This window comes from Haliotis rubra, unplaced genomic scaffold, assembly GCF_003918875.1.
Source record: "Haliotis rubra isolate DU_JTF1 unplaced genomic scaffold, ASM391887v1 Scf280, whole genome shotgun sequence".
Lineage (NCBI taxonomy): Eukaryota > Metazoa > Mollusca > Gastropoda > Lepetellida > Haliotidae > Haliotis > Haliotis rubra.
This window is the reverse complement of record NW_025766892.1, coordinates 23911-45831: the sequence shown is the minus strand read 5'-3', so window position 1 is coordinate 45831 and position 21921 is coordinate 23911. Positions and strand designations below refer to the sequence as shown.

Below are 21921 nucleotides of genomic sequence, written 5' to 3'. Positions count from 1 at the left end.
ACACACACAGGAAGTGGACACACACACAGGAGACACAGACACACACACATGAAGGAACACACACAAGGAAGGAGACACAGAATGGCACACAAGTGAGACACAAGGTATGAAGACACAGGAACGAAGCATGGAAGGTGGAGCACATAGAATGTAGTATACATAAACACACAATGGTGGAAGGTGGTGGACAGAATGTAGTATAGCTTAAATAATATATGGTGGAGACATAGAATGGAAAAGAACAATACATGAAGGTGGAGACATAGAATGGAAATAATATACAAAAAGGAAGGACATAGAATGAAGGAAAATAATATAAAAATAGTGGACATAGAATGTAGTGGAAGGAACATAGAAAATAAAAGGATAGACAGAATGAAAATAACATAAAAATATGGAAGGTGGACATAGAATGAAGAAGGAAGGAAAATAATATATAAAATAGTGGAAATAATATAGAAGGAAGGACATAGAATGGAGCAGAAATAATATATACAGGAAGGTGTAGGACAGAATGTACACATAAAGGTAATGGATACATAGAATGTAAGTATATAAATGAAGGTAAGGAGATAAGGACATAGACTACAGAATGTAGTATAGTTTACAACAATATACAAGCTTTGTGAAGGTAAGGAGATTACAGAATGTAGTATAGTTTACAACAATATACAAAGCTTTGTGAAGGTAAGGCGAGATTACAGAATGTAGTATAGTTTACAACAATATACAAGCTTTGTGAAGGTAAGGAGATTACAGAATGTAGTATAGTTTACAACAATATACAAGCTTTGTGAAGGTAAGGAGATTACAGAATGCTAGTATAGTTTACAACAATATACAAGCTTTGTGAAGGTAAGGAGATTACAGAATGTAGTATAGTTTACAACAATATACAAGCTTTGTGAAGGTAAGGAGATTACAGAATGTAGTATAGTTTACAACAATATACAAGCTTTGTGAAGGTAAGGAGATTACAGAATGTAGTATAGTTTACAACAATATACAAGCTTTGTGAAGGTAAGGAGATTACAGAATGTAGTATAGTTTACAACAATATACAAGCTTTGTGAAGGTAAGGAGATTACAGAATGTAGTATAGTTTACAACAATATACAAGCTTTGTGAAGGTAAGGAGATTACAGAATGTAGTATAGTTTACAACAATATACAAGCTTTGTGAAGGTAAGGAGATTACAGAATGTAGTATAGTTTACAACAATATACAAGCTTTGTGAAGGTAAGGAGATTACAGAATGTAGTATAGTTTACAACAATATACAAGCTTTGTGAAGGTAAATGGAGATTACAGAATGTAGTATAGTTTACAACAATATACAAGCTTTGTGAAGGTAAGGAGATTACAGAATGTAGTATAGTTTACAACAATATACAAGCTTTGTGAAGGTAAAGGAGATTACAGAATGTAGTATAGTTTACAACAATATACAAGCTTTGTGAAGGTAAGGAGATTACAGAATGAAGTATAGTTTACAACAATATACAAGCTTTGTGAAGGTAAGGAGATTACAGAATGTAGTATAGTTTACAACAATATACAAGCTTTGTGAAGGTAAGGGAGATTACAGAATGTAGTATAGTTTACAACAATATACAAGCTTTGTGAAGGTAAGGAGATTACAGAATGTAGTATAGTTTACAACAATATACAAGCTTTGTGAAGGTAAAGGAGATTACAGAATGTAGTATAGTTTACAACAATATACAAGCTTTGTGAAGGTAAGGAGATTACAGAATGTAGTATAGTTTACAACAATATACAAGCTTTGTGAAGGTAAGGAGATTACAGAATGTAAGTATAGTTTACAACAATATACAAGCTTTGTGAAGGTAAAGGAGATTACAGAATGTAGTATATAGTTTACAACAATATACAAGCTTTGTGAAGGTAAGGAGATTACAGAATGTAGTATAGTTTACAACAATATACAAAGCTTTGTGAAGGTAAGGTAGGAGATTACAGAATGTAGTATAGTTTACAACAATATACAAGCTTTGTGAAGGTAAGGAGATTACAGAATGTAGTATAGTTTACAACAATATACAAGCTTTGTGAAGGTAAGGAGATTACAGAATGTAAGTATAGTTTACAACAATATACAAGCTTTGTGAAAGCTTTGTGAAGGTAAGGAGATTACAGAATGTAGTATAGTTTACAACAATATACAAGCTTTGTGAAGGTAAGGAGATTACAGAATGTAGTATAGTTTACAACAATATACAAGCTTTGTGAAGGTAAGGAGATTACAGAATGTAGTATAGTTTACAACAATATACAAGCTTTGTGAAGGTAAGGAGATTACAGAATGTAGTATAGTTTACAACAATATACAAGCTTTGTGAAGGTAAGGAGATTACAGAATGTAGTATAGTTTACAACAATATACAAGCTTTGTGAAGGTAAGGAGATTACAGAATGTAGTATAGTTTACAACAATATACAAGCTTTGTGAAGGTAAGGAGATTACAGAATGTAGTATAGTTTACAACAATATACAAGCTTTGTGAAAGGTAAGGAGATTACAGAATGTAGTATAGTTTACAACAATATACAAGCTTTGTGAAGGTAAGGAGATTACAGAATGTGAAGTATAGTTTACAACAATATACAAGCTTTGTGAAGGTAAAGGAGATTACAGAATGTAGTATAGTTTACAACAATATACAAGCTTTGTGAAGGTAAGGAGATTACAGAATGTAGTATAGTTTACAACAATATACAAGCTTTGTGAAGGTAAGGAGATTACAGAATGTAGTATAGTTTACAACAATATACAAGCTTTGTGAAGGTAAGGAGATTACAGAATGTAGTATAGTTTACAACAATATACAAGCTTTGTGAAGGTAAGGAGATTACAGAATGTAGTATAGTTTACAACAATATACAAGCTTTGTGAAGGTAAGGAGATTACAGAATGTAGTATAGTTTACAACAATATACAAGCTTTGTGAAGGGTAGGAGATTACAGAATGTAGTATAGTTTACAACAATATACAAGCTTTGTGAAGGTAAGGAGATTACAGAATGTAGTATAGTTTACAACAATATACAAGCTTTGTGAAGGTAAGGAGATTACAGAATGTAGTATAGTTTACAACAATATACAAGCTTTGTGAAGGTAAGGAGATTACAGAATGTAGTATAGTTTACAACAATATACAAGCTTTGTGAAGGTAAGGAGATTACAGAATGTAACTGTATAGTTTACAACAATATACAAGCTTTGTGAAGGTACAGGCCAGAGAAACAATTATGCTTAAAAGATACTCTCACTATATACACTGATCAAGACTTATGCAAGTCTAGGATCTACACTGCCCATATCTGTTGTCTAATCGCTTACATACTCAAGGTCGTCATCTGACGTTCTTTGTTGAACGACATTGATCTGCTTAGTGGTTTGTCACACAAATTATAATTTACTAATTGCATATTGACAAACTTGACATCCTTCGTCCAATAGCAATCTTAAATGAGGATATAACTGGTTAATTCCCATTGTAAGGTCCATTCCGAATATGTAGAGGGCAGTGTGTTATTGTTCTGAGCACACATAGACTCAGGACATGGGGTTTGTGTGTCCAAGGCTACTATGGTCCAGCCACCCGTTTCCACTTACATGTAATTGCCACCCTGACCTTGCATCATGATTTGCACCGCTAACGTAGATCATAGCCGGACTCCTTCTGAGTCAAACTTTCTCGCCAAGCCCACATTGAGCAGTAGGGGCTGCCTTGTTGCCGGTGTAAGATTGAAAACATACCCGCGTTGAAAAGGGTACTTTTTCAACTTTGAATTATTACCCGAACTCTCTTTTCAACGCCAGGGGTCTTGTTTCAAAATTGAATAATCACCCGGCTGCCATTGAAAAATAACCCGGGTCACGTATTGAAAACATACCCTCGTTGAATAAGTACCCTCGCTGTTTCTACACTGTAAACGGACGTAGACAATTAAAACACCATTGATTAGCTTTTTACCCATGTACTTATTTACGTATATTTCTAGCAATATAACGTGGGCTGCAAGTTTCCAAACTGTAAACTGTTATAGGCAGTTGGGTGGCTTGACTGGCCCACCCACATGAGGTGATGGCAGCATGAAGATAGGAGAAGGCTTAACGTAAGGGCCAATAAATATGCCTGTAACTTATACTTTTTTTCTGATGGTTGTATGATGTGACTTCTAATTAGTGATGTCCCCAGCACGTGTAGTCCCAATGCAGATGTTCTTAGTCTCCGAATCTCCGGTGTCCCTGGGGCTCCTTTTCAATTTAAATGGGTGTGTTTGTTAGAATCAAAATTATATATTCAGAGACTAAGCGTTAGTCTAAGCCAACCCCTACTCCAAAGATTTGGATGTCCCCGTCTGGATCGGCGACGTGTAACTTCAAACATCAAAGACAGGCAAAATGTGTATCATTTTTTTTATACGCACGTGCATCGGCACAATATCACGATATCAAAGATATGGATGTCCCCGTTTGGATCGGCGGCGTCTAACTCCAAACATCAAAGACAGGCACACAGTCATTCAACAAATGATTTATTTCGGTCTCACCGTATGTACAACATTTTGAATAAACATTTTGATAAAACCATAAATATGTTTACACAAGCCATTCCACAGGGAATTACGAGAGACCATATTTAAGTTATATTGCTAGAAATATACGTAAATAAGTACATGGGTAAAAAGCTAATCAATGGTGTTTTAATTGTCTACGTCCGTTTACAGTGTAGAAACAGCGAGGGTACTTATTCAACGAGGGTATGTTTTCAATACGTGACCCGGGTTATTTTTCAATGGCAGCCGGGTGATTATTCAATGTTGAAAAAAGACCACTGGCATTGAAAAGTGAGTCCGGGTTATAATTCAATGTTGAAAAAGTACCCGCCGGGTACCTTTTCAATGCGGGTATGTTTTCAATCTTACACCGGCTGCCACTGTTAAGTGCAAGTGAGGACAGTTGGGACACACAGACTGGCAGCGTCTCCGCCAATGAATCCTTTATTCCCAGGCTGTGGCTAGTAGTAATACAGCCCGCCCATATCTCACCAGCTGGTAACTTCGAGCGTTACACGAAATACCTTTGCAATTGCTGTCACTGCAAAAAATATACATCTTGTCTTTTTCATAATTGTTGATCATATATTTCATTATATTAACTTCATGTATGTATGTATGTATGTATGTATGTATGTATGTATGTATGTATGTATGTATGTATGTATGTATGTATGTATGTATGTATGTATGTATGTATGTATGTATGTATGTATGTATGTATGTATGTATGTATGTATGTATGTATGTACAGTGAAACCGGATAAGTAAAACTCCAAGGGGCCATGGCAAAGGTTGCTACGTATCCGTATTGCCACTTATTGTGGCACATTTGTATCACATTTCCAAGTAAAGTAAATAAACATCGTGTCCCCATTAATTAATTTATAAGCAGATCAAAATAAAAGAAAATAAATAAATAGACAAATACAAATTTGCTATCAACATTCATCTCACCTGTTGTTATGATTTCACGAATTTGAACAACAAATCAGCATCACACTGTCGTTTCACGATCGGGTTGCACTATAAGTTTCACGGGAATATCACACGGAAAATGAGTCAACTAAAAGAAGTACTTGATACATGTCTGCTACGACATAATTTGCTAGCATAGAGAATCCTGTCAACACTGTTATATAGCAGTATGGTAAATCCTATTTCGTATAAAAACCCTACTCCACATTTTTGTAACAACTCAAGAGACGTGATCAATATCGGCGCGCTGTTGAACTGACAGACAGACATACATACATACATGCATTCATACATACGGTGTTAGGATAGCGGTGTACATCTTAAGCAGAAAGCGGCATTCAGTACAGCCCTAAAGCAAGGCGTATTAAACTGGGACGAAGAGAAATATTTCAAGGTCAAAATATGTGTCGTTTTCGTGTTGCGCCACACTTGTAAACAGGACACAGGATTGTAGCATTGCCGCTGCCGCTTTTCTTAATCTTTGATGCGCCAAATATAGCACGTGTATGGAATCCTAGAAGGAACATTGTCCGTTGATATATTGTCGCCCTTTCAAAATCAAGTAAAAATTGTCAAAATTACCCAAAGCGCGAAACTTTGACCACATTTTAACCCTTTGAATAATATTTTTAATTCGACAGTGCGACAACGCGACAATGTCCCTTCTCGGGTTCCATATACATTTCCTATGTTTAGCGTAAGCGACAATAACAGGTCAGTTTTCTGTGGAGATCACAGCCTAGATAGTTAGCTCCAGCTCTGCTGACGTCACATGAGCGTTTTCTATAAGGTTGCGTGAGCGACAAGAGAAGTCAGTTTTCAGTGGGTGGAGATCACAAACGACAGCCAGTATGGTTAGCTCCAGCTCTGCTGCAATATTTGCTGCCATAGCATCACTGACGGGACTGTTGATGTTTAATACATCTCTGATACTGGTGTTCATCAATGTAGCACTTATTCTATGGCTGTCAACGCGGCGTCCTCCTGGTCTTCCCCCTGGTCCCCCTCTTCTTCCGTTCGTGGGCAACGCCTTGTCCATTGGTGCCGACATCAGGGTAACATTCAACAAACTGCGGCGTCAGTATGGAAACATCTTCAGCGTGTACATCTTCAATCAGCCAGTCATTGTCCTCAGTGGATACAGTGCCATTAAGGAGGCCCTCGTCAAGAATGGTGACGTTTTCTCTGAAAGACCAAAATCGTTTCTAACAGATTTTTTCGCTCAAGGCAAAGGTATGTGAAATTGCCATTATTGCGTTATGTGTTTTCATTTATGCTACTGTTGATTTGTCTGCCGAGTTCTTCTGTTTCTTTGTTGTGTTGCTACTCTCAACACTATTGAATATAAATAATCAAGTCAAAACATTCCACTGCTTTTTTGTCTCGTGGCCTACCTTTTCGGAACAAAATGCAAGAGTCCATGTTAAAGGAGCGTGTACTTTGTAAAGCGAAGATGTCCCTTCCTGAAACATATCCAAAATATTTACTCACCAATTAAGTTAGCAAATACAAGACAATTCCTTGTTACAATTATTAATATAAACTCTGAAAAAGTAAAATAGGTAGTAGTGGAGAACGTAATGTTTCACCACAGGAAATATGTTTAAAAACTAGAAATATATGGTCTGTACAGAAACGATATAGTAATCCCAACAAGTATTTAATGTACATGTTGAATTTAACTGCACAGTTTAAACCCGGGAACTATTTCACAAAAACAACTTAAAGCAACAAATTGCTTTACCTGCGACTGTCTACTAGGAACTAAGAAATTAATTCTTTCATGAGAAAACTAAACCTGATTCTGCATGGGTCCTTGCCAGTAAAACATTGACATCCAACCAATTCACTGTTTAAGACCTGCCATTTTGCCATTTTCAACGAAGAAGAATCCATTACTGAAAGTCTTCAGAAAAAGTTGTATTTTTCACCAAATCACAACCACCTGTTCCTCGGTGATGGTTTATATACTGAGAGAAATATGTAAAATTATTGTACCTGCTACCCAATAGGGCAAACTATTTTTGGCTTGCCTAAGTAATTGTTATAACCAGATTTCCAAATGGGAATGCGGTTGACTACCCAAATAATCTACACCACGAGAGCATGAGAGGTTGTCCGTTATTGAATTCAGAAGCTGAACTATGAAAATGTCCTGTGTGCCTGTCTGCTGCAGGCTTGACCTCGTTACAATGATTGACTCCCCACCCACTAGTCATACTTGGCGGGCCACCCAATGTAGTGAACATTGTACTTGGTAACGGATCCTTCTTGTTTGGCCTCTATAACGGCCTCTATCCTCACATCAAGAAGTTGGTTTTTGCTCCATCCTATTTGTGGTTGTGAGGTAGCAATGGTCTGGTGTTCATAGTTAGATGTGTACGAAAGTCCCACCTTTCTTCTTCGCATTGTTGGAGGCATCCTGTCTGATAGAATAAAAATCACAAATGACAGTGGAATTCAGATCAAACGTGTTTGGTAACAATAGGCTAGAATATTCATGTGATGTAGTACACAGTGAGCGCTGACATAAAACAACGCATTTTGTCAGGCAAGCCATGAACGATGTCCCTTAACATGGCCCCTTTATGTAATTGTTTCAAAACAAACATATCGCCAATGGGGTTTTTGACACTTAAGAATATCCGTTGTTGTCTCGATTATCGCAGGAACAATGGGAAAACATGTCACTAACTCATCAAAGATAACTATTCGAAACATCAGCCATCATTCAAAATTTTACAATATTTGTGTGACCCCATTCTCTGCCCACAGAGGTTACTTGTCATATCTTCCTACGAACCTCTGTTCTAATACGGCCCTTTCATGGTGCGAGTGTTCAGGATTCGTGATTGGTTGCAATGAGATTTAGATTTAGTGCAATAAGCGACGTTGTTTCAAAAGTGACCATTCGTCAGGGCCTCGGTAATTTCCGCATGCTTCGGGAAAACTGAACCTTCTTCCCTGCGCGATGCGCAAACGTTTCGCCTAGACGGAAGTCACTCTCATGTAATGACGGATCAATGGAGTCTCCATTGACAACGGACAAGCTAGCCATTAAATGTTTTGTGTGTCACATCAACACAAGTCCCCGGCAGAGGAGGGATATTTGTGGCCCCACATTTGCTTGCATTAGTCAAGTTGGATCTAAGTCGATGTAACACGTTTTCCGATTGGATAGAAAGAAGGAAGATAATTCGTATTGCGATTTTTGCCGCTAGGGATTTTACGAGAACCGGAAATATGGCCGTATTAGAACAGAGGTTCGTAGGAAGATATGACAAGCAACATCTGTGGGAAGAGAATGTGTGACCCCTCGTTACAGCCCCAGTGAGAACCCTCGTCCGAAATCGTACATGATGTCCGAAAAGGTAAACAAACAGGGGTTGTCTCCCAGTGCGAGAATTACCCCTCTTCCCTTGCCTAACGTCTCCCTGTAGCGAACAAAATGGATTCTTCCAAAATGGCTTCTACCGTTCGCATCGAAACTTTCAAGCGTAATTCCTCATTAAGTAATCGTTATTGACTTGTGTTCTTCACTTTAAAAATAATGTAATCTTGATCATTGTATATGTAATTTATACAGAACAAACAGGCAAATAATTAGGTATACCCACCATAGAGAACCAAAACCTTCTTTAGGGTTGACGACGACGGAAGCGTCTTTCCTCCGGATCCAAAACGAGGCTACAGGTTTTTCAGTGTTAAAATGTACCGCTTAGTTTGCGTGGGCGATTTGGTGTACGGCGCCTTATTACAATTAATCGCAGCAAGCGTTAATTCTGATGTTTGTCAGTGAATATAAACTGATTTTCAGGCTTAACTTCTCTAAACAATCATGAATCGAAGGATTTTATTAACACTTCCCAACATGACATCATCATCTTGCTTCATCAGCAAGACGTAATGTTCTCTGCCTCCCAAAATGTGAAAATACGACAAAAAGATCTCTCAGAAGGTGGTCTTATCTTTAGATGTACCTTTGTTTGTAGAATAAGATCATATTTTCAGCGTAAATGGTACAGTTTATCTGTCAGTGCATCCAAATTACTCGAGAGAGAAACTATGTTCTGGTGCGGATATGTTATGTTTATAATGAGAAAGAAGACATGTATGCGAATGCGTGTGACAACCAGCGTTTACATTATGAGCTGTTCACTGGCCACGAGGGGGGCATGGGTTGATGTACAGCAAGTTGGATACCATGGTACATCAACCCATGGGCCCCGGGGGACCAGTGAACAACGTATTTATCTTACCAAACACCTTAATGTTAATTTTGAATTGTTTGAAGCACGGGTACAAATATTTTGTAGCCATCGCAAGATTTTGCTGACAAGAAAAACAGATTTAGAGTTATCTCCCTTCCATCGATTTGCATTCGCAAAACATCGGTAATTTGCGTCCATCATACGTGATTCAATGTTATTCGAGATAAAGAATTACTACCATGAAGTACCAAATGAGTTGCCATTGACAGCGGGGTACATTGAAATGTTACTCGCTTGTAAGCAGTTTACATTGAAATGTTACTCGCTTGTAAGCGGGGTACATTGAAAATAATAGAAGAGCGCTCAGCCAATCAGAAAGCGACATTTATGTGTGAGGTAAGATAATGGTCTATGCAAGTTGGATACCATGACATGTATCAACCAATGTCATGGAGTCTAACTGATGGTCTCGTTTTAATACAAGTTCGTGGGGAATTCCAAAATTAACGGGGGCTCACATGTACAGGTAACATAACCCGCCTGGCGTGAAATCTGTATTGAACTGTTTCATATGCCATATCCTCAGAAACCGTGCTACTAACGCTGTACAGCTGGTTATATAGGCAGATATGTCTTTGCCATGAGGCGTGTTTACCCTCTCTTTGGACGGGAAAGAATTGATCAATAGCAGGACTTGGGGATTATAAGATATAATTCAAACACCGCTCTGTAACCTTTATAAAAGTGTTCACTGGGGTTTTTGTAAGGCGGAATAACCCAAAGCATACCTCCCTTAACGCAAGGTTTGAAGTCAATTCTTTAACTAATAAGTTCAGATTACTTATTTACACTGAACCATAAACACACCTGGAGAAAACCATAATCAGCAAAACATAAACGTCGAACCATTGCCTATTTTCAAATCACATGCCGTGAAAACATTTTTGTTTTTAATTTTACGTTCTACATGTGACATGTTAACATTGGCGATTTGACCTTGAGTCTCTATTTCTCGGCCCTGGACAGATACACGTCAGTTGCATGCTGTGCAGTCTACAAAAACATCGCCAGCCCACATAATCTAAAATGTTCGCTTGATATAATGTTGTTGGTGGGGATGATTCTTACCTGGGCCGGTGGGTAGCCTAATGGTTAAAGCGTTTGCTCGTCACGCCGAAGACCCGGGTTCGAATCCCCACATGGGCACAATGTGTGAAGCCCATTTCTGGTGTCCCCTGCCGTGATGTTGCTGGAATATTGCTAAAAGCGGCGTAAACCCAAACTCAGTCAGTCAGTCAGTGATTCTTACCTCCCCATTTCTCTGCACAGAGAACAGAAGGTCGGTGATTCAGACTCCCAGCTAGTTGCGTCAATGCCAATTAATTTAAGTGGTGGTCCTTCTTCTGCCGTTTCGTTGACGGTAAGATTTTTCCGAAGTGCCCATGTTAAACGTCATCATATTAGTACAGTGGATTAGGACTACATTGGTCGGCATAAGTCTGGATTTACAAAATGGGAAACACCATACTTATATTTCACACGTGATTGCAAGACCTTTTCATAACATGTTGATTGAGACATATACCTTTTACCATTTTAGGGGTAGGAGGGACCAATGGCACCCACTGGAAAGAACAAAGAAGATTTGCATTAACAACACTTAGAGACTTTGGAATGGGGAAGTCCCTTCTGGAGTCCAAAATACAAGATGAGTTGTCGGTCTTCCTGAAAGCACTCGAGCAAAAAGGTGGACATGTTTTCGACTGCAAACGACTCGTGCACAACGCCGTGGCTAATATCATCTGTGCTGTGTGTTTGGGGAAGCAGTTTGAGTATGATGATCCACGGTTTGTCAAATTCTTAAAGGCTACAGAGAAAATTTTGGAGCTACTCGGGGGAGCAAACACATTGAACTTATATCCAATTGTAAGGTTCATCCCTGGCGATTTTTTCAATTTTAAAACTCTTATGCAGAGTATGGAAACAATTGATAAAGGTGAAATTGAAAAGGATGTTGAAGAGCATATAAACAGCTACGACGAAGACAATGTGGACGATTTCATCACAGCTTACATCAAGGAAATGAAACTTCGTGGAAGCGACGACACGTTTGATAGTAAGTTGACAAGTTACCATTTTTATAACAAAATAGTCCATGATTGCATGAAATTACATTAACAATTAAGGTTGAATCTACATTTCTTAGATGAGATTTATGATGTCACTCATGGAAATCAAGAGGGATCTCAAAGCAGAATTAGCAAATAGATTGTTCTTCCTCCACATATGTTAATGGTTTGCATACTTGGGATCTACTACCGATAATAACATGTGTCGTTTCAAGCTTGTTAAAACTTGTGAAACCCCCTACAACACATTGGTTACCAGGAGATGAGCAAATGGGCCTGACATCAGTACATGGTTATTTATTCCTCAGAGTAGACCAATATAGACTCTGTGTTATGCCTGGTCAAACTATGTCAAATGGGTATCTGCTGTATGTTGGAGGGGCGGTGGGGTAGCCTAGTGGTTAAAGCGTTCGATCGTCACGCCGAAGACGTGGGTTCGATTCCCTTCATGGGTGCAATGTGTGAAGCCCATTTCTGAAGAAATGATGTTTCATTGTTCTTGCAGGAGGTCACCTAGAGAAAACTGTCAGAGATTTATTCATAGCCGGAACTGAGACCACTGCCACCACCATCCGCTGGACTCTCCTTTACTTCCTCCACAACCCCGACGTTCAGGACAAGTGTTTCAGGGAGATACAGGACAACATTGGGCAAAGCAGACTTCCCACCATGAAGGACAAGACCAGTCTTCCCTACGTCGAAGCCACCATCAGTGAGATACAGAGATGCTCAGACATAGCTCCACTTGCAGTTCCTCACTCTGTACCCTACGACATCCAGTTTCAGGGCTACACGTTTCCCAAGGGCGTGACTGTCCTGCCAAATTTGGACTCGGTTCTACAAGATCCAGCCGTGTGGGGTGATCCTCAAAACTTCAGACCCGAACGATTCCTAGATGGTGAAGGGAAGTACCTGAAGAAAGAAGAATTCATCCCCTTCTCTATGGGTAAATATTGCAGTTGTTTTATTTCTTTATTTCCTGCTAAAAGTAGGTCTACTGTACATTTCTGACTATATCATGAGCATGGGTAAATGTTGTAACAGATAGTGATGATACCAGTGATAATGGTTATTGGTACTAGGATTCCCCTTCTCTATGGGTAAGTATTGCAGTTTTATTTCATAAAATATTTGCAAGAAACCCATTTCCTGCTAAAAGTAGGTTTGCTGTACAAACCGTCTACATCATGAGTATGGGTTAATGAATCACTACCTGATAGTGATGATACCAGTGGTCATTCTAAGAGGATGCTCGTGGTATTTTGGGTCATTTTGGAATAACTTTCGAAGGTTTCAGTGAATGATATAGACGTAACCTGTGACGCCATACCGCACCGGTGTGTGGCAGTATGATGATATCAAGAGCTGTCATGTTTACGTTCTAAAACACGTTCCTGTAACTGTATAACCTGGGGGGAATTGTGTTTGTACAGGAAAACGAAATTGTTGGTTGTTCCTGACATCTGAAATATTTTTTCAAATGAAATCTCAGAATGTTACTTGAAGTGTTAAGGTGCCAATTGCTATGTTGGCAATATATATATAGATATATATATATATATAAAATCATATACATCATATATATATATGTGTGTGTGTGTGTGTGTGTGTGTGTGTGTGTGTGTGTGTATATATATATATATATACAGGTATTAAAAAAATTGGTTTCGGTCCAAACATAATAAAAAGGGTAGATATCTTAACCTCCGCATCAGTTATTCAAAATGGACATCTGTCATTTTTTATTGGACTTGAAAGGGGATGTGGATAGGGAGATCCAATTTCACCATACTTATTCATTCTTGCAGATGAAATATTAGGTACCATGATAAGGACAAATCTGCACATAACGGGCATAACACGTAATGATAATGAACAATAAACTAGGACAGTATGCTGACGATCCTTTTTAATTCTAGATGGATCTGAAAAAAGCCTCAATGCAGCAATTGAAACACAAAATATCAGGACTTTAAATGAACATAGATAAAATGAAGACAATTTGGATAGGTTCAATTTCCTTAAATACTTCATTCAATGACCTATGGGTGATTAACACAAGGAAACGCTTAGAACATATCAATAGATTACTCACCAAATGGCACAGAAGAAATATGACTCTTATTGGAAAAGCCACTGTTATTAAAACTCTCAACTCTTGTACGTATCTTCTCTGCACTGCCAAACCCACCTAAAACATTCATTAAAGAACCTAATGAAATAATTTATAAATTTTTATGGAAAAAACGACAACATAAAGAGATCAACTATAAACAGAGTTTATCAAGATAGAGGCCTCAGAATGATAGATATAGAATGTTTCATTAATGATTTGAAATATCCTCTTTGAAAAACTATATAAAAAGCTAAAGAATCTATAAACACCTTTCCCGTAATTCATTTATTCTGACTTGGCTCCAATACTGTTGACTGTTTATCTGACCATGATAATCCCTATTGGAGAGATGTTTAGCTGCTTGGAGGATATTCTATAAGAAAATTACTTTTGAGGAAAATGATATAGACCAAATCTCAACCACTTTGTTGAATCATTTCTTCAAATCATCATATACTATAAAAGACTGGGTTACTCACGGCATACACAGTATAAAAGATATATTTGATGAAAAAGGCTTTCTAAGTTTTGAAAATTTAAAGCAGAGATACAAAATACAGGGAACGTCTTAGACTATCAACACTTGTTAAACAATATTCCAAATAACTGGAGATATCATATAAGAAACAGACCACTTGCCTTTGATCAGCCAGATATTAAAAATATATACAAATATATTATCTGTAATGCAAAAGGTTCACGGAAATTATATGATGAACTAATTAAGAATGATACTACACACAAGTCATTTGAATATTGGAACACTGTCTTTCAGCATGTGATTGACTGGAAAGACGTGTTTAGCTATTATAGGAAATGTACAAATGACTTTCAATACAGATTAATAAACAGAATAATTTATGCAAAACAAAAGAATTATTGAAGATAAAGTTAGTTGATGACCACACATGTACATTTGTAAAACCGCCTCAGAAAATATACCACATGTTTTCTTTGAATGTCAATTCGTTCGGAAGTTTTGGCTAACCTCCTAACCAATCTGACACTATCTAAATTCATAATTAAAGAACCACTAAACTTTGTTTTTTGTTACTCTTTTAACCATTACATATGAAAGATTTGTGGTTAGTCTTATGCGGAACACCAAATTTATTCTTTAAAAACTTGTGGTTAATTAATACCGAGCGATTAAAAGTGGCCAAAAAGTCGCCTGCTTCTCTCTCGCCCGCCAACGAAACCACAGACAGGTTACGTAACTCTGTCGCCAGAGCACTGCAGTGACGTCATATGAGGAACGATCTTCAGTTAGTTGTATAGAAAGTGTGTAGCATGCTCATCATTTTGATGATTTCTCGACATCAACGACGACATGTCGAATCGTTGCTTTGTCGTCAATTGCTCCTAGGGGTCAGGTGATGGTGTCACCATGCACAGATTTCCACAGGATCCCGCAGTTCGTGCTAAATGGGTTATGTTTGTGAGTGCGAAGCGAGCGTTGTGGAAGCCTGAAACGATATCTTACTTGTGTTCAGATCGCTTCACGGAAGTTAAAGAATCAAAACTACTTACTAGTTGTAGTAAAATATGTATATGATTGATGACCATAAAGGTTTTCCATGACACAACTTGTAACATAACGATTTCTTCCTCGGAAGTGAGGTTGTGGTCGAAGTAACAATAATATTGTAAGTAGTATTATATTGACACCCACCTCGCTGCCAGGAGAGAAATTGTTATGTTATACGCTATGTCATGCAAAATCCTATTGGCCATCAATAAAATACATATTTTACTACCAGTAGAAAGTAGTTTTGATTTTGTAACTCGGTGAAAACAAATCTAAATAGCATTTATCCTCAGACTAGCGGATGTTCCCGACAGGGCGCCGCCATTTTTGAAAATCGTAAAATCTGTTAGAATTAATGAGATTATAGTTTGTTTTCATCAAGTTAGAAAATCAAAACTACTTTCTACTCGTAGTTAAATATGTATTGGAGTCATAACCAAACGGATTTGCATGACACAACTTATAACATAACGATTTCTTCCACGGAAGCGAGGTGGGGGTCGAAGTTACAATACTGCACGATAAATTTCTTGCTATATTCACATGGTTAATGTCCACTCACCAGTATGTAGATACTAGTCAATGTGCGTCTTTATATTTGGTCTTATAATCCTAATAAGTTTGTGATCATACTTGTATGCATTTTGAAACTAAATAAAAAGCAGACGATCTGCTGATACTTATAGTGAATTTATAACAGAACTGTAATAGCTAGACATTTTATAGTTTGACAATGTGAATCATAATCCGCACACTCGCCCTAGTGTATGTTGTCTGTCTCATTACACTTCACGGCGAAAACAATGATTCTGTTGAATGCTACGACAAATGAATAAAAACAAAATGCAAATATTAAAATTAAAACAGATTAAAGTTATAGGAACAATATCAGGCCATTACCTTGTTCGAGGAATGTATCCATCAATATCCACAAAACTGTTCCAAATGATGTGTCTTTTAACAGTTTAATATACGAAAAAGTGATCAATCTTTTCAGGTATTGGTGTATAGTCTCATTGGTCACCCAAGATAGCACGCCTGGCAACTAATTGCATAATGTCCGCCTTTCTTTAAAAACAGTAATTTAGTTAGCCAATAATGGGCAATCAATCAATGTATTGCCGGTTAATCCTTTGAACGGAGCACGTTGTTTTTACGCAGACACCGACACGACAGAGTGTATTCAGTATAGATTAGTAAATCTACATACATAAACACTACCTTATAACAATTCCGCTGTGTAAGATAAAAGTAATTAAAGGTCACATAAACCCTAGGGGGTAAAAATACATAAATCACTAACTGGCATCGTTATAAATGCAACCCCCTCATTAAAACTACTCATTTCGACCTTTAATTGACTTAAATCGACCTTTTTGACAACAGTGCACAATTCTCACCTGCGAACGAAATTTCAACCAATCAGAGCGGCGCGACTCTGTGACGTCATATGAGGAATAGCTTTGAGGGCCGATGCAGAATTCATCTACATTTTAGGGGGTAAATTATCTTGTTTACAGGCTTGTATAAACCTGAAATCGTGACAATTGTTGTGGAAAATGAAAGCTATATGTTCTCACAATCTACTGTCATTTAATTTTGTCTCCTGCTTTGCCTAGTTTCCGAGTTACAACTTGTTTTCATAACCGCTTCTGTCACAATCGATTGGTGTCGTTAGGCCCTATTTGTATAATGACTGATCCAAATTGATCCCATTTCTGTGTTTTTTTACCTCGATATTTAATCATGTCATGTAAAAAATCTGTTTGTATTCTCAAAACAGTGTCGGCCCATAAGTTTTCACATGCAATACAGCAATTAATACTCCCTTGTTGTAACCCGTGTTAGGTGGTATAAACCTACACATGTTATTTGTCATCATTCACTTGATGGTCAGTTAATGAATTTATAACAGGTATAATTAGTGGTAACACACTTAGATTACCCGACAAAGGTTCCCATTTGGCATTTCTTGTGTCTGGGAGTAAATATTCAACATTATGAACATCGATCAAAGGATTAACCGATAACACGCTGATTGATTAATTACTTTTATCTTACACAGCGGAATTGTCAAAAGGTATTGTTTATGTATATAGATTTACTAATCTATACTGAATACACTCTGCCGTGTCGGTGTCTGCGTAAAAACAACGTCCTTCTTTCAAAGGATTAACCGGCAATACATTGATTGATTGCCCAATTTACACCAATACCTGAAAAGATTGATCACTTTTTCGTATATTAAACTGTTAAAAGACACATCATTTGGAACAGTTTTGTGGATATTGATGGATACATTCCTCAAACAAGGTAATGGCCTGATATTGTTCCTATAACTTTAATCTGTTTTAATTTTAATATTTGCATTTTGTTTTTAATCATTTGTCGTAGCATTCAACAGAATCATTGTTTTCGCCGTGAAGTGTAATGAGACAGACAACATACACTAGGGTGTGTGTGCGAATTATGATTCACATTGTCAAACTATAAAATGTCTAGATATTACAGTTCTGTTATAAATTCACTATAAGTATCAGCAGATCGTCAGCTTTTTATTTAGTTTCAAAATGCATAAAAGTATGATAATAAACTAATTAGGATTATAAGACCAAATATAAAGACGCACATTGACTAGTATCTACATACTGGTGAGTGGACATTAACCATGTGAATGTAGCAAGAAATTTATCGCGCAGTATTGTGACTTCGACCCCCACCTCGCTTCCGTGGAAGAAATCGTTATGTTATAAGTTGTGTCATGCAAAACCCTTTTGGTTATGATTCCAATACATATTTAACTACGAGTAGAAAGTAGTTTTGATTTTCTAACTTGATGAAAACAAACTATAATCTCATTAATTCTAACAGACTTTACGATTTTCAAAATGGCGGCGCTCTGTCGGGGAACATCCGCCAGTCTGAGGATAAATGCTATTTAGGTTTGTTTTCACCGAGTTACAAAATCAAAACTACTTTCTACTGGTAGTAAAATATGTATTTTATTGATGGCCAATAGGATTTTGCATGACATAGCGTATAACATAACAATTTCTCTCCTGGCAGCGAGGTGGGTGTCAATATAATACTACTTACAATATTATTGTTACTTCGACCACAACCTCACTTCCGAGGAAGAAATCGTTATGTTACAAGTTGTGTTATGGAAAATCTTTATGGTCATCAATCATATACATATTTTACTATAACTAGTAAGTAGTTTTGATTCTTTAACTTCCGTGAAACGATCTGAACACAAGTAAGATATCGTTTCAGGCTTCCACAATGCTCGCTTCGCACTCACAAACATAACCCATTTAGCACGAACTGCGGGGTCCTGTGGAAATCTGTGCATGGTGACACCATCACCCGACCCCTAGGAGCAATTGACGACAAAGCAACGATTCGGCATGTCGTCGTTGATGTCGAGAAATCATCAAAATGATGAGCGTGCTACACACTTTCTATACAACTAACTGAAAATCGTTCCTCATATGACGTCACTGCAGTGCTCTGGCGACAGAGTTACGTAACCTGTCTGTGGTTTCGTTGGCGGGCGAGAGGGAAGCAGGCGACTTTTTGGCCACTTTTAATCGCTCGGTATTAATTAACCACAAGTTTTTAAAGAATAAATTTGGTGTTCCGCATAAGACTAACCACAAATCTTTCATATGTAATGGTTAAAAGAGTAACAAAAAACAAAGTTTAGTGGTTCTTTAATCAATCAGCGTGTTTTCGGTTAATCCTTTGATCGATGTTTATAATGTTGAATATTTACTCCAGACACAAGAAATGCCAAATGGGAACCTTTGTCGGGTAATCTAAGTGTGTTACCACTAATTATACCTGTTATAAATTCATTAACTGACCATCAAGTGAATGATGACAAATAACATGTGTAGGTTTATACCACCTAACACGGGTTACAACAAGGGGGTATTCATTGCTGTATTGCATGTGAAAACTTACGGGCCGACACTGTTTTGAGAATACAAACAGATTTTTACATGACATGATTAAATATCGAGGTAAAAAAACACAGAAATGGGATCAATTTGGATCAGTCATTATACAAATAGGGCCTAACGACACCAATCGATTTTGACAGAATCGTCTAAGAAAACAAGTTGTAACTCGGAAACTAGGCAAAGCAGGAGACAAAATTAAATGTTAGTAGATTGTGAGAACATATAGCTTTCATTTTCCACAACAATTGTCACGATTTCAGGTTTATACAAGCCTGTAAACAAGATAATTTACCCCCTAAAATGTAGATGAATTCTGCATCGGCCCTCAAAGCTATTCCTCATATGACGTCACAGAGACGCGCCGCTCTTATTGGTTGAAATTTCGTTCGCGGGTGAGAATTGTGCACTGTTGTCAAAAAGGTCGATTTAAGTCAATTAAAGGTCGAAATGAGTAGTTTTAATGACGGGGTTTCATTTATAACGATGCCAGTTAGTGAATTATGTATTTGTACCCCTAGGGTTTATGTGACCTTTAAGGTTGGACTGTCCTCAAACAACCAAATAGTAAATCACATGTTACTACTACTTGCTAAAAATTTCATCTATACCTCAAGCCTTAAACAAGATAGGATAGGGAAATTCGTTATTTTACTAGGAAATGGTATCACTTAGATACCCTACTCTGACATTTTAATTTAGCACACATACAATGTGACTAACTTAAACTAATGTGTACATTACAGATATAACATTGTCACCTAGCTCCTGTCTATCTATATATGTACACCCTCATGTGTGTACAATTTTGTATATTAACTTGATGATATATATGCTAACCCATGTTACTCTTCTGCCTGTACATGCAACTTGAAATGGGATAAATAAAGATAATAAATATTTATAATCTTTCAAATGAATGGTGTTACTTGGCCTTCCTCTCTTCTCGTGGCTGCTTCTCAAACGGACTGACACTGGCAGTTCTTTGGTTAGGAGGACTGACAAAGTCTTTGTGTTTGTCATTATCTCCATACGGCAGTGCTGTAGACGACTGTCGAATCTACACGCGCTACGTTTCCTTCTCAAACACCTACTCTATCTTCTTTTCAGGTCGCAGAGTGTGTCTCGGGGAATCTCTGGCCCGGATGGAATTGTTCCTGTTCTTGGTTGCCATGATACAGAGGTTCCAGTTTCTCCCAGACAAGGGACCGTTGACTCCCTTGAAAGGAAAATTGGGTATTACTTATAGTGCTCCCAACTTTTCGATTCGGGCCGTACCAAGGAACAAATGTGAATAAAAAAGTTCAATGTCAGTTAAAGCCGTTAAAACGATTTCCAGAAAAACTTGCTGTATATATAGCCTTTGATTACATTTCGTTAGAGCTTGTCTTTCTCAAACATTTATATTAGACTTTCATTGAAGAATGCTCTATATGTCTGAAGAAGGACACGGTATATGACCCGTATATGTAGATGGTACTTTTATGACAGAATTGTGGGGATCTCCAGCAGTGAAAATGATACAAATAGTGATAAAGGTCTCCTTTTCTGTATTTGGCAGCATGCACTGATTGTACTGATTGTCAGCTTCAAATCATACACATTCTACCATGAAGGAACTGCACCCACCCAAAGTTAGGGCTCCCAAACATTCACAAACCCATTTTCCAAGTTCACGTTTGACGTAAAGTGTGTTACGTGTAGTTGAAACTGTTCATCTAAAAATCTATGCCTAAACGAATTCAATGAGAAACCAGCAAACAAGAATCAGTTGTAGTCTAAAAGATTAAAATGGCAGTTAACAAAAAAGGTGTCTGTACAAACTTTTAGGCAGAACAATTACGATTGCGTGGCAGTTATAATGGCAATTTCAAAGAAAACAGTGTTCACCAAGTAGCAATACTAGGCTCAAATATTCCAGCTTATTGCATATTTCTCTTTACTCCATTCTAAATGTATTTACTGGATTATCCCAGGCTTCTTAATCGTAAGAGAAACAATGCAATACAACTACAACAGTTTAACACATTTACACTGTCATAAAACAATTGTAATTATGAATAAAGCTTCTTTTAGTGATGTACATGCATGTTATGTTAAATTGTACTTATCATCAAGAACATGGAAAACTTACACAGTGGCCATCCGTAAAGTGCCGTTTTCGGTCAGGACGAAAGAATTTCCATCCGGACTGATTGTACATGGACACCAATATGCCTCTGTCATATGACGGTCGTATGACGAACTGACTGTCGTGTGTACGGGGTGTCACTAATTACCTGAGAGCCTAATGGTTCAAGCGTTCGCTCGTCACACCGAAGGCTCGCATTCTATTACCCACATGGGTACAATGTGTGACGCCGATTTCTGGTGTCACCCAGGGTGATATTGCTGGAATATTGCTAA

General features: G+C 37.5%; 1 protein-coding gene across 1 annotated transcript; it reads left to right on the top strand.

Annotated features, from left to right (window-relative positions):
- The first annotated feature begins 5910 nt into the window (after nucleotides 1-5910).
- LOC124281197 (cytochrome P450 2U1-like) lies at nucleotides 5911-20828 on the top strand. The gene is made up of 4 exons (XM_046717218.1): nucleotides 5911-6799; nucleotides 11378-11893; nucleotides 12412-12852; nucleotides 20626-20828. The coding sequence occupies exons 1-4, from the start codon at nucleotides 6418-6420 to the stop codon at nucleotides 20811-20813; spliced, it is 1527 nt and encodes a 508-aa protein (XP_046573174.1). The 5' UTR covers nucleotides 5911-6417; the 3' UTR covers nucleotides 20814-20828.
- Nucleotides 20829-21921: the final 1093 nt, after the last annotated feature.

Bases quoted from the DNA above. Each gene is read 5' to 3' on its own strand.
- LOC124281197 (XM_046717218.1), top strand. From the start codon at position 6,418: ATGGTTAGCTCCAGCTCTGCTGCAATATTTGCTGCCATAGCATCACTG. The intron at 11,894-12,411 runs GTAAGTTGACAA...TTGTTCTTGCAG, and splicing joins AAGCGACGACACGTTTGATA to GAGGTCACCTAGAGAAAACT. The intron at 12,853-20,625 runs GTAAATATTGCA...TCTTCTTTTCAG, and splicing joins ATTCATCCCCTTCTCTATGG to GTCGCAGAGTGTGTCTCGGG.